Genomic DNA, 14,182 nt, shown 5'->3' on the forward strand with positions numbered 1-14,182 from the left:
ATGTGCAAGGAATAATGTGTGGTGCATAAGAAAGTGGCTTGAAATAATGGAAAATAGCCAGCTGGCAGATAATTCAAGGTGCTGGATTTTTTCTTAACAGCAAAGGTACACAATTGACGAGTTTAAAAGGGGATATTGGAACATGATATGATTTGTATTTAAAGAGATTATGGCTTAGGGTGGCAGGTGAATTGAGGCTGGGTAAGACAAAAGTAGAAATGGATGGACAATTTAGCATCCTTTATAAAGCAAAGTTTTGAAACTGTTAATTTAAAAAATATTCTGGTTTAGTTCTAAATTTGTTACCCTGGTCATTCCTGATAATTAAGGATTGTCACACAGGAATAGACAAAGATTACCAGAGCAGGAACGAAGGAATAGAAATAAATCTGATTGCTTAGAAGAGGAGTGGTTTATTTAATAAACAGGTCCTGTTCAACGGGTTATTCATCGAGAAGAAAGGGGAGTTGGGTGTATAACTTGCACCCTTTATAAAAATTCTATATAGATTAAAAATTTAACAATTTTGGAAATTTAGAGCATTTGTATAGTTTTGGACTGAGGTAGATTTTGAAACATTAAGCCTGGAAACAAAAAATCTATAGAGTAAAATACACTTATTACAATACATATCACAATATGACAGATGAAGGAATGTATCCGTGAGCGTTAAAAAGAGAACAGAAAGTGAGCAACAATATGATTAAACATTTTGCTAAAGACAAAATCCAACTGGTTAATAAGGTGAGAAGGGGTAGGTTAACAAGGAAAGGAAAGAAGTCTTCATATTACAATTATGGTAAATGTGTTCATTTTCTAATTTTAGATGAGGAGGCAATCTTTTTAAAACAATTAGCTGTGACATAGTTATTATACAAATGAATAGGAAGGTTATAATTGGTAATACAATTGCACAGGAGTAATCAGTAGTATTTTGAATAAACTCTTAAAATCATCATGAATAACCTTTGGAAGGTACTTCAATGAGTCATTTAGTAAAATTATGACAGGTTTCCGTTGCTCAAGAATAGTTGGTAATGAAGAAGCATAATCATATGCTTAGACACAAGTCAGTAATTGTGCTTTGGATGGACCTAAAAACTTAATTGTTCTCTACTCTTAAACTTTTGATACTAAGTGCAGAAGTTATTTAAGAGCAAACAAATTGACATTACTGCAGTTGCATAAAGGAGAAACAAACTGGTTTCTGTGCTTTTTTCTTTCAAAGCAAGAAGTGATGGAAAAGTATGAGATCTATCGAGACTCTGTGGACGGCTTGCCTTCATGTCAACTGGAGGTGCAGTTATATCAAAAGAAAATACAGGAACTCTCAGATAATAGGGACAAATTAACCAGTATCTCAAAGGAGGTTTGTATTGTGTGGAATTTTTATGTCTGTATTATGCAGTTTACTGGAGTTCTTGGATTTACTTTTTGTTCCTATTTTCCTAAAGAAAAACAGAATAATTCTACACCATGGTAGATTGGTAATGTATGTTGAAGAATTAAACACTTCTTTTTAGACATAGCAGTAATAAGACCCATTTTAACCCTCAGATGATTAATAACAGTACATTGCTATGTATATTTTAGGAAAAAGTAATGGAATTTTAAACTTGTTTTAACAGTTGAAAATGATCTTTAATCAGTAGGCATAAAATTTCAACTTAATGCCCAATACTGTACCTCAGATCTATAGAGATTTGCAGTTGATGATATATTCCTTGCCTTGAAGATGAAGAGCTGACACCAACATTACTAAATTTCTCAACTAGAAACTTGAAAATCCTTTTCATTTTTGTCATCCAAATCCAGACTTTCCCCAGCATCATTAACATGGCACTTGATAAAAGGTTTCTTTTCTTTTTTTTTTTTTTTTTGAGGGGTAAAGGGACTAGAAGGTGATTGCTTGAGGTATTTTTCCCAACAACATGCTCCCCTACTGCCATCAGGAGTCAACAAAAAAAAAAAAACTGAGCTCCTCTGCTTTTAATTGTTTCTAGGTCTACCCTTTTCTGTTTATTCCTGCTGCCGTAGTTGATTTTATCAATATGTATCTTTATTTCAGTCTTTGATGGTAAAATTACATGATCGAAACCCCTTGCCACGCATCCTGGTTTTTTGTATCCCTGGTGCCTTACCATTGTCATCTTTGTTCACTTTGTATTCTTCTGCTGGGTTTTCAGAGCTTAAATAGTTCTATCTCATTTTTATTTATTTTTTAAAGATTTATTTATGATACAAGAACTGGGGTACAGGCCAGAGGTGTGGGGAGTGAGAGGATCCACCAGAGACAGAGTGAGGAGCAGAACTGGCAGATCTGCTGAAATACACTGCTGAGAGGAGCAGCGGGGGAGACAGGAGAGGTCCGCTGTGCCATGTGGGTAGCTCCCTTGGCATTGAACTCGCGCTGCATTGGCTGCGGATAGCTTCATAGGATGCATCTTAACTTTACCCTTGTGCCACCAGGGATGCCCCTCTATCTCGTTTTTAAACTGTGTTTTACTGTCACTCATTGTAGAAAATAATCTTACTTTGTAAATCCTAATTAGTTTATTGACTTTGAATACTTCTCAAAAAAACACAGAGCCTGAACTTGGAGGACCAAATTGAGAGTGATGAATCAGAATTGAAGAAATTGAAGACTGAAGAAAGCTCATTCAAAAGACTGTTGATTGTGAAGAAAGAGAAACTGGCCACAACACAATTCAAAATAAATAAGAAGCATGAGGATGTCAAGCAGTACAAACGCACAGTCATTGAGTATGAGCTTATTTTCAATTTAATGTATTAGAAAGTGATTAGGAAAAGCAAATACATCTCTCCCCATATGCCAGGATTCCAAAACTGTAATTTCAAAAAGGTATTCCACCATTAGATAAGTAAAACTGATATGAATTATAATTTAATTATGAATTTTACCTTGTGTTTAGATTTAGAGATGTTTCAGGTACATGTATTTTTTTTCTTTTCCAGATGTCACAATTCTAATTAATTTGCATAATTCTGCAAAAGGGTCTGGTGCTACTGCTTGTTCAGAGCATGTTAGCATAGTGGTCTAGAGTAGCATCAGCATCACTGACTGGTCCATCTTTAGTATAGTTAGTCTGCAGCATGATAGCATCCATATAGTTGTTAGCCATCGCTGTGGTAGAGCATCCCACAATTCTAAGGTTGTATATTTAGAATGGCCCAGGTAGTCTATGAAATATCACCGTTTCAGCCTCTAAAAGATGCATTATGGATCATCTAAAGATTTCCTTTGTTCTTCCTCATGAAGAGGAAGACTAAGGGCAGGACCTTAGGGTTTTATAATTGTAGCCTTTTAGAGAAGTTGTGCTGATTGACATTCTCGTCAACAGGACATGAGTCAGCACAACTGGGGAAATGTAACTTAAAATCCTCCCTTTAAATAATAGCTTTTGTAAAAGAGCCCATTCTACTGTGGCATGAGTTAGGCACCATGCTGGGGTTCCCATCCATATCTTGAGAGTATTTGGATTTGTTAATCAAATACAGGTGATTACTTTGGATTCAAAATTAGAGTTAAACATTTGCCCTTTTAGAAGCTTAAGAGGAATTATGATTTAACCATTTCTCTTTTCCTTTAGAGACTGCAATAAAGTTCAAGAGAAAAGAGGTGCTGTCTATGAACGAGTAACCACAATTAATCAAGAAATCCAAAAAATTAAATCTGGTATTCAACAACTAAAAGATGCCGCTGAAAGGGAGAAACTGAAGTCGCAGGTGAGTAAGTGCTCATAAGGAATTAATTTCTGATAATCTCACAAGTATAAAATATAAATTCATGTCTCCCTCATTTTAAAAATTTTTGCAAATTCTCCAGAGTAGAAAATGATCCTTTAGGTCATTTGCTTTTATCTCCATTTATAGTACCTTTCCATTAGCCTCGAATAGTTTGCATATTTTTCCTCTTTCATACCTTTTTCTTACTTGCCTTTCCCTCTGACGGCACCTAGCAGAATATCATGCTTTGCAACAAGAATTGGTGTTCTATAGAGGTTCTGAGGTTTTTTTGATAAATGGACTTGGATAATGATTGCAAGTAATGTCCTTTAAATAGTTGCTATATTTTTTCCTGGTAAGAATGTCATCAGTGTACTGAGTTGTTACCTCAAAATAGCTTAGGATGGTCCCTCTGTGTTTTGGGACTTTTAATAATACCTTTATCATTAAGATAAAATTACTTACTACTTTTATCCTTTGCTGGTTTTGAGGGTATGTATTTTATTGTTTTATGAAAAGGCTTAAGTTTAATAAGGACAGGAATATTGTCTTCTAAATTTTTAATCTTCCTAAATGTCAGTTCGGTGCCAAACATAAAATGTTTACCTGTCCTTTTCTTAACTGCCAATGTCTCAAATAGATAGTCTCTTCTGATACATTTACCTCTCATTCTCTCCTTAACTTCTAAAGTTTGGCTTGTATCCCCAAGATTGACTCAGACTACCAGAAGTCATTGAAAACAGCCCTTTATTATGTAAAATTCTTTTCGTTACTCATTCTTCTTAACCTTGTCTATCTTGACATCTTAAATCAAGATTTCCAAAACCCTTGATAACCTCAAAAATATTTGAATACTGCTGTCACTACCTTCCACCATCCATGTCCAGTTTGCAAAGACTCCTAATACTAAATGAGCCAATGTAGACAATCCCCTCACCTGTTTTATTTATCCCCCTGAAAGATTAGATTCTTAGCACAGCCCATGTAAATATATATATCTATAGTGAGGATTGTCTCAAGGCTCTTAAAAATGGAAGAAAAAGAAGACAATGGTTGTGATTCCCTTCCTACCCAACACAATACACTGTACTGATTTTTTTCGATCCCTTTCTTTCTGCATTCCAACTACTTTTCTTTTTCCTGCTCCTTAACTGGATATTCACCGAAGTCTCAGCCTTCAACCCTCCCCGTTTATCTGTAGAATGGCGGTAAGAAAGACCTTAGGTGATATTTAATCCTTTTTTTTTTCCCATTTGTATGAATTAACTTTTATTTTTTATTTTTTTATTTTACACATCTCTTTTATTTTTTTTAATATTTTATTTTATATAATCCTTACATCATTTTTCATCTTTGTACAATGTGTGCATTTTCATTTTGGTTATATTCCCCATACAATTGCACCCCCCCTTATTTTGACTCTAGTGCTTCCTCTGCCTGCCCCTCCCTCTTCTCCCCCCCGCCCCCCCCCAGTGTGTCTCTGGTTTATAGTTGCTTATTGATTTTGATTATTGCACGCCTAAGTTTATAGCAGCACTATTTACAATAGCTAAGATGTGGAAACAACCAAAATGCCCAAAAATAGATGACTGGATCAAGAAGATGTGGTACATATACACAATGGAATATTACTCAGCAATCAAAAAAGATAAACACATGCAGTTTGCAGCAACATGTATAGAACTAGAAGGGATCATGCTCAGCGAAATAAGTAAGAAAGAAAAAAATACCGGATAGTCTCACTCATAGCACGAATTTAGAAAACCTAAATAAGAGACCAGGAAAAAGACTAATCAATACAAAGTGATAATCAAAATCTTTTTTTTTTAAGATTTATTTATTCATGCATATAAGAGCTGGGGTACAGGCCAGTGATGGGGGGGTGGTGGTGAGAGGATTCACCAGAGACAGAGTGGGGAACAGAACAGGCAGACCGGCCGAAATACGCTGCTGAGGGGAGCAGCAGGCAAGACAGGAGAGGTCTGCTTCACCTTGTGGGATGTTCCCTGGCTGGCCAGGGATCGAACTCATGCTGCAGAGGCTGCAGAGGCTGCGGATTGCTTCATAGTACACTGCTTAACCCCTTGCACCACCAGGGAGGCCCATTTAATCCTATTTTTTAAGCAAATCAAAGGAACAAATGTTTCGTTATTATCGCGTGGTCAAATTCTGAATTTAAAGGGTAAATAAATAGTTGCATTAATATGATGAAAACATTTTAACTTGGCAGACCCACATTAACTAACTGGTTAATGAACCATTTGCTAATGTCAGCGTCCTTTATCTATCTGTGTCCTTTATCTATCAGTCATAAACAGTACATGGGCCTGCCTTATATTAGTTTTGTGCGTGTATGTCTCACCAATAACATTTTAAGTTACTCGACAACAGCAATCATGCATTTTTTTCTTAGTAAAAAAGTGTATAGTACAGAAAGTATATGGTATACTTTCTGTAAATATTTTAAAATTGGAGGCTCATCTAACAAGATATTTCTAAAAAACTGTCTGTGCTAGAATTCAATGAGAAATTGAAATGCACGCAAAACAAGTCCTACCCAAATATATTGAATTAGAATCAGCAGCAATGGAACCCATGAACCTGAATTTTTTAGCACAGCTTTTAAGAACCACTGATATGTTCTGCTTCATTGTTTTCAATATTATAGGCTCATAACTACCCATTATGTCTACTAGGACAGCTTTAGTTGTTAAAATGTTATTTCTGATTTTGAGTTTAAAATACTCAATTTCTGCAATGTAGTGAACCAAGATCTTCTCTCTGGAACAAATCTATACCCTCTTCTGCTTAATAACACTTCAGACATTTGAGGATAATGATCATGGGCTCTTTCAGCCTTCTCATTTGGGTTAATTAGTCCCAGTTTTCCAGCCATTCTTTATATAGCTTAATTTTCAGATTCATTACTATTCTGTTTACTGTCCTCTCTCCTCTGTTTCCTGCATACCATTATTCTGCTTAAAGTGTAGGATTCAATACTGAACATCGTCTTTCAAATAATGGCACAACCAGCCCCAAAGCACTTGGCCTAAAGTGTCAAATAGGGTTCGGTTTTTAGCAGCAGTGTCTTACCCTTGGCTTTGAGCTTGACATCTGTTAAAGGACCCCTTTCTTTTTTACATGTGGTTCTGCCAAGTTAAAATGTTTTCATCATATTAATGCAACTATTTCTTTGCCCTTTAAATTCAGAATTTTATTATTCTTTCTTTTGGGTTTCATTTTACTTATATCATCCTAGTTTTCAAAATGTCAAGATCAGTTTAAATCTGTGTTTTGTTCTCATTACTTATTTGTCATGGCTGGGTCACCTCACACTTGATCAGCATGACTTTTTCTTCAAGATACAATATTGAATAGACCCCAGGCCCTTTGCTTTATTGTATTTCTTCCTTTACTACTATAGAACTACTGGTCTAAATTTCAGATACAGTTGTTCAACTTGCTAGGCTCTTCTAACCATATCTTTATGCTATGCTGTGATAGCCATTTGTTCCAAAACAGCTCAGGAGGTCCCTAAAACCTGTGGTGTAATCAAGATACATTTGGTCAAAGACTTACCTTTAGCTTACTTCACAGTCATCCTCCGTGAAAATGAAAGTACATGTGAAGATTGCCAGATTGTTCTTTATGTAATTCTGTGGGATCCTAACCATCTTCATAGCCCCTTTCTATTAAATTTTCTTTCCCATAGATAATTTCATCTCTCTAGTTTCAATTACCACTTTTATTTAGATAATTTAAAAAAATCCTTTTACCACTCTCCTCAGCTCTACTCTTTAACTGCCTGATGGATGTTTTCAATGAGCTGGCTTATCACAGAGTTATAAAATTACATTTTACATCTTCCAGCATCTCTCCTCTTTTTTTCCTCTTGCTTTCCCCGAATTTCTCTCTCCCTTCCCCATCTCTTTCCTCTCTTTCACTCAGTTTCTTAGTATAGGTCTTCTAATTCTTCAAAGACATTTTCATTAGAGAACTGAAATTTTGTACTTGCTTTAGATCATCCTGACATCAGACAGTCACCAAGTTAATGTTACAACCTGTTTAAACTCATCCCTACTGTTCATAATTACCCCTTCTTTTTTAATTCATATCTTTTACATCATTATGTATTCCCCGTAAATATCCCACCACCAGTTCACCCATGAACCATCACCGTAGTTCCTTGTGCTCTTCTCTCCTGTTTTGATCCCTTTTCCTCCCCCTCCCTCGCAGAATGTCTCTTATTTATGGTTGCCTGCTAGTTTTGTTTTTTTATTGTTACTATTGTTATTTTTCCTGATCCCTCATTTGGTTTCCCTATATAATGACCCCCTTTCTATTCATATTTCTTGGCATATAATTTTGTAATACTTGTGGATTGCGGTGAAAACTATAAAATTTTGCTAAGTTTCTTCTTTGACAAGATTCTCTGCATCACATCCACCCTGAATGCTAAATCCTGCCAAATTTAACCTGCTGCAACACCATTTTCATCATTACACTTTCTTGTTTAGCGGGAGCTCCTGTTTTCCTATGTTCACTTACCCATTGACTCTCAGAATAAGTTGTAAACTGGGAAGGATGGTCCCTGCCTTCTTGGACTTCCACCATTTCATATCTAAGCTAGTCATATCCAATATTTAAGTTCTCTTACCTCTCCTAGATATCTTTGATTTCTCTCCTCTCTCAAGTGCCATATAGCACTTAAGTCTATACCAAATAATCTAGATCTGTACTGTTTATGGGTCATCTACTAGTAACATGTGGCTACTTAGATTTAAGTTTAAATTAATTACGGTGACATAAAATTAAAAATTTAGCTCCATATTTGAACTAGCCATATTTCCAGTGCTTAGTATCCAATTTGGTCTGGATTATGTGTTCCTTCAGGGTAGAAAGCATGATTGGTTCATCTATTGTCTATTGTATGCTTATAGTGCTATTTATGAAAAGTACCCAATAATATTTGATTGATGAATTAATACATCCTTGTTGGATAAATGGCTACACTGGCTTGTCAAACTCCCTGTATATTGTATAATCTTAAATTTCTCTGATTTGAAAAGTGAGATAATTGCCTAGATCACCATTTCCAGCATTAGTTTTTTTTTTTTAAGAATTATTTTTTAAGATTTATTTTATGCATACAAGAGCTGGGGCACAGGCCAGAGGTGGGGGGGGGGGTGAGTGGATCCACGAGAGACAGAGTGAGGAACAGAACGACAGATCGACCGAAGCACACTGCTGAGGGGAGCAGCGGGTGAGTCAGGAGAGGTCTGCTGTGCCATGTGGGTTGCTCCCTGGCTGGCCGGGGGATCAAACTCGTGCTAGAGAGGTTGCGGATAGCTTTATAGGTTGTGTCTTAACCCCTTGCGCCACCAGGGAGGCCCTCCAGCATTAGTTTTTGAGTAAGACCTTTGTGTACTTCAGGTATGGTAGCCACTAAGAACCTGTGACTGCTGAGCCCTTGAAGAGTGGTGGTGAAGCTGATGGACGTGTAGCTCTTCATGTGATTTGCCTAAAGGTGGTCACTATATCAGACACCAGAGAACAAGACTTTGAGTTTAGAAATGTTTAACTTCAATGAAGCCATCACAATAAGACTGACTTATTTGTCATTTATACATGAATTAATATTACAAATTTCCATTTGACTATAGATTTAATTGAGAATTAAAATATATGGCATTTGTGAAGGCTGAGATCTGTTACCATGAAACATCCTGTGAGTGCTGGCTTAGAACTTCATGTGTTGGTTTGCTTTTGTGAACGTGCCCCTGGAATTGGGCTTTCAGATTTCATTCATTCATTCATTCATTCATTCATTGTAACACTTGCAGGATTTGATTCCTTCTGGAGAGCATTTCCTCTTCCTGAAGGAAGAGGAAACTCTTCCTTTGGGTCCATTAAAATGGTTGGCTTAGATATTTGCAGATTGTGTATCTTTATTTAGCCATACATAGTTTTAATAGTTTCTCATGAATAATAACTTTCTACCACATTTATTCAGCTTTTTTTTTTCTTCAAAGATTTATTTTATTTATTTATGCATACAAGAACTGGAGTATAGGCCAGAGGTGCAGGGGGTGAGAGGATTCACCAGAGACAGAGTAAGGAGCAGAACAGGCAGATCTATTGAAATACACTGCTGAGGGGAGCAGCGGGTGAGGCAGGAGAGGTCTGCTGCACCATGTGGGTTAGCTCCCTGGCTGGGGATTGAACTTAGGCCATAGAAGTGATAGCACTGAGACTTAACCCCTGCACAATCAGGGAGGGCCTAGCTTTCTTTTGTGTATGAATAAATATATGCCCCTGTAACAATAGGAAGTTAAATTGATCTATAGCTGCAGAATGTGCTGAGTTTTTACAAAATGGTGTTTATAAGCTAACTAATTCACCTTAGTTTTCCTACAAGATTTAAGATATAAAGCTTTCAAAAATCTTTGACATTTCCCTATTGATTCATATTCTCTATTAGTTGTAATAATTTGATACCTGATTAAATCTTGGAAATCTAAACACACTCTTCTGTTTTGTTTGGATTACATGTTTAGCCTTAAGCATCTATTTATATCTGCTCAGTCTAGAGCAATAGTTTTCAGACTTGCACTCATGAAAGAGTCTCTGGAAATAGTGTTGTTCTTTTATAGAACTATAAGTTCATTACTCTACTAAATTCAAATCTATATAGTTTGTTCACATTACATAATATTTACACTAAAGTTTAAACAAAGATAAGTAATAGCCAAACTATAAATTCAAGAAAAATTTAGCAGGGCCACACTTAAAATTTGCTGCTTTTTCTCCCTCCTACTGTTTTTATTTCAATCTTTAAGTGCTAGAACCTTTCATAATACCCCCTTCTTCTTGTATCAAGTTTTGAGATGAGAAAAATGATAAAAGAGAATCAAATTACATTTGATAAATATGAGATAGATGAAAATGTAAATAGGCTAATTAATTTCTTTTATTCAATCTATAAAAATTGTTCTCTTATTTTTTCTTAATTCTTAGCACATCCATATAGGTTTATATGAAAGCACATTATTATTCACGCTAGAATGGCCTGATGATGCTATTAAAACAACTCTAAAAGATGTTGGTGTATTTTTCAGTCCTATAGATTACTTATAAAATCTATTTACATATCTTTTTTTTTTTTTGTGGGACCCTCGCTGGCAGCTGGGGGAACAAACAGGCCCTGCAGAGGCTGCGGGCAGCTTCACAGCCCAGCGCTCAACCACTGAGCCACCAGGGGAGGCCCTATTTACATATCTTTTAACTGATGGTCAGAGTCAAATGCAGAGGTTATAGCTGTTTACAGTAATCTAGGTATTTATCTGGTAAACATGCGAAGTTACCAAAGAAAATTTTTTCCTTATAAATATGTCCTTAATGTCTTGGAATCCTAGCATTGTCATATTCTCTGTTTTATTCTTCAAAAAATAGCAAATTTTTTGGTGGATCTGTACAACTTTGAAAATTAATTTTTAATAAGAGTAGGCACTGTGTGTATGGGTGTATAAGCACATAGATGGTTTAGGATTTAAAATACTAATAAATAGGAATGAAACTGGAATTCTTGTAACTCATTTTTAGTTTAGGTTGTTGCATTGCATAATTTTCATTCTATTTCATTTTCCACTTAGGAAATATTTCTAAACTTGAAGGCTGCTCTGGAGAAGTACCATGAAGGCATTGAAAAGGCAGTGGAAGATGGTTGTGCTAAAATAGATGAGAAAACAGCGGAACTGAAAAAGAAGATGTTCAGAATGTGAACCTGATTAACAACATTCTGTCTTTTTGTAAATACTTTGCCATCTTTTAATTTTATATTTGGGAAGGGATTAGTTAGGCTGAAATTCCTGGAAGTGTTAGAAATGCCAAATATTGATTCATTTAACTTTTATTTATCTCAGGTTATTATTTTGCAAGATAATGCATTTAATGTAGACTTATTAACTTATAATTAAAATAACATGTGCTACTATTCATGTCTCTACTCTGCCCCTTGTTGTAAGTACTGGGTGGAGTAAAACAAAAATAGCTGCATTTGAAATGTGTGATTTTTCTGTAACTTTCATGGCTGCTGTTGGTTGGTTGGTTGGCACACAGAGCTGGACATTACTGAACCCTAACTGAGCACTGAGTATTGTGCCTGGGGCTCCTTTGCACCTCATTCAAGCTCTGCTAGGTAGATATTGTTATTACTACTTCATAGATGAAACTAGTCCTTGAAGGTCGTGTAAGGTTAAATAGCTGAGCCAGGGCCTCCCCGGTGGTGCAGCGGTTGAGCGCTGGGTTGCGAAGCTGCCCGCGGCGCTGGTTCGATCCCCGGCTGCTCCCCGGCCACCAGAGGAGGGTCCCACATGGCGCGCAGACCTCTCCTGCCGCCCGCTGCCCCCTTCAGCAGTGTACTTCGGTCCTTCTGCCTGCTCTGCTCCCCACTCTGGCTCTGGTGAATTCTCTCACCCTCCCACACATCTGACTGTACCCAGTGCATGTATAAACAAACAAACAAATAAATAAATAAAACATGCCTCTATTTAAAAAAAAAAAAAATAACTGAGCCAAATTTGAATTGTGCTCTGTATGATACATAAGTCTGGAATATTTCTTCTATGCCATTCTTTCTAAACTAATTATCTGAGAGAGAAGGTTTGATGTGGTAGTCTGGTTCTGTCTTGATGCCATGGCATTTATATGAGGAAATTGAGTTAAAACGTGCAAAGTGCGTAGAACAGTGCCTGAGAGACATTCCACATATATGGAACATTAGTATTTTGAGTCGCGGGAGTTCCAGGTGCTTTATCTTTGGCAGGGAGAATGAAATATTACTGTAAGTTGATACCTGGCTTTCAGTACATGGGAAAGCCTAGGAATGGGACGACAAAAAAATCTAGGTATCCAAGGAAAAATACTGGGATGCAAAGTTGAGCAAGGCCCATCCCTTCCTTGCTACTTTCTATATAGTTAAGACTTTTAATCCATAAAATGTGCTGTTTATGAGGCTGGGTAACAACTTCTCTTTCGTTTAAAACATTTAAACTCCCCACCCCTGACCTATCTCCACCTTTAGTTACCGCTCTTTTTCACAGCCAAATATCTAGAAGACCTAATCCCGACCCACATGACATTACTTCTATCCATGTTAATTCACGGAACATGGTAAGATCACCAAGAAATTAGCAAAATTCGCTAGACACGTGTAGTCTTCTTTACATCTTCCCTGTCTGTACTCCTTTCCTTTTGTCTCAGTAACGCCACCTTCTTGGCTCCCTAATTCTCTGCCTGTTCCTTTTCAGTGTTTTCCTGTGTGAAATGTCATACTTTTCAGGGTTTGCACATTTCTTTCCTTCATTTATAATGTTTTCCCTTTGTATCTTCAAGTGGAAAATATTCATTTTCAAGTCTCAATTCAAACTACAATTTTATTTTTTTTTATTATTTTTTTTTTTAATAGAGGCGTGCTTTATTTATTTGTTTGCTGGTTTGTTTGTTTGTATTGTTTATACATGCACTGGGTACAGTCAGAAGCACTGGGAGGGTGAGAGAATTCACCAGAGCCAGAGCGGGGAGCAGAGCAGGCAGAAGGACCGAAGTACACTGCTGAGGGGAGCAGCGGGTGGCAGGATTGGTCTGGCACCATGTGGGACCCTCCTCTGGTGGCTGGGGAGCAGCCGGGGATCGAACCGGCGCCGCAGAGGCCGCGGGCAGCTTTGCAACCCAGCGCTCAACCGCTGCCCCACCGGGGAGGCCCCAAACTACAATTTTAATACCTTTTTTAAACTTTGTCAGATATTCTTTTTTTAATATTTTGTTATTTTTGCTATGATTAGTAGCATATTGTCACTTTTTTACATGTCTTCCTCTCTGGTGGACTTTTCTTGAGGTCAGTGACCATGTTTTTTTTTTTTTTTTCAGTACTTACATCGATAGTACAGCATAGTATTAGCACCTAGTGGCTATTTACTATGCTTACATCAGGAATAACTATTCTTCTCTCCCATTGTCAAATAATACAGCTATTGAGGCCAGGTTTACCTACATCCAGCAAGAGTTACTTTTCTGCATATATAGACTTTATCTTTTATGAGCCCAGCTACTTAGCTATATGTAGAGCAAATATTTAATTTCAAGTTCAGCTGACATATTTCAAGGAGCTAATCCATTTTATGACAAAGCAAGGGAAATTGAAATATGCACCTTGCAGGCTAAGTTAATACATCTGATTTTAGTTTAACAGGGTATTTCCTATTTTTAGTAAGATCAGAAAAGTTTTATATGAAATTGCATTTCAAATTCAGGACCTGCCACGTACTTCAATTAAGTTGGCTCTCTCCTTCTGATTGAAATACATGTCTCATCTTCCTATCCATATTGCCACCAGGGGGCATAACACAACCTGCATAACCAAATGCTAGAATAACTC

The 14,182-nt window shown here is 36.7% G+C and overlaps 1 protein-coding gene across 1 annotated transcript in view; it reads left to right on the top strand.

Moving 5' to 3' along the window:
* Nucleotides 1–12,054, top strand: part of NUF2 (NUF2 component of NDC80 kinetochore complex) — a 28,694-nt gene extending 16,640 nt beyond the window's left edge. The window contains exons 11-14 of the mRNA XM_037506601.2: nucleotides 1,229–1,369; nucleotides 2,588–2,763; nucleotides 3,612–3,747; nucleotides 11,400–12,054. Of these exons, the coding sequence (XP_037362498.1) occupies nucleotides 1,229–1,369; nucleotides 2,588–2,763; nucleotides 3,612–3,747; nucleotides 11,400–11,528 (582 nt within the window). The 3' untranslated portion in view covers nucleotides 11,529–12,054. The remainder of the gene's footprint in view (nucleotides 1–1,228; nucleotides 1,370–2,587; nucleotides 2,764–3,611; nucleotides 3,748–11,399) is intronic.
* Nucleotides 12,055–14,182: the final 2,128 nt, after the last annotated feature.

Source organism: Talpa occidentalis, unplaced genomic scaffold (genome assembly GCF_014898055.3).
Source record: "Talpa occidentalis isolate TD23 unplaced genomic scaffold, MPIMG_talOcc4v2.1 talOcc4.12, whole genome shotgun sequence".
NCBI classification, from domain to species: domain Eukaryota; kingdom Metazoa; phylum Chordata; class Mammalia; order Eulipotyphla; family Talpidae; genus Talpa; species Talpa occidentalis.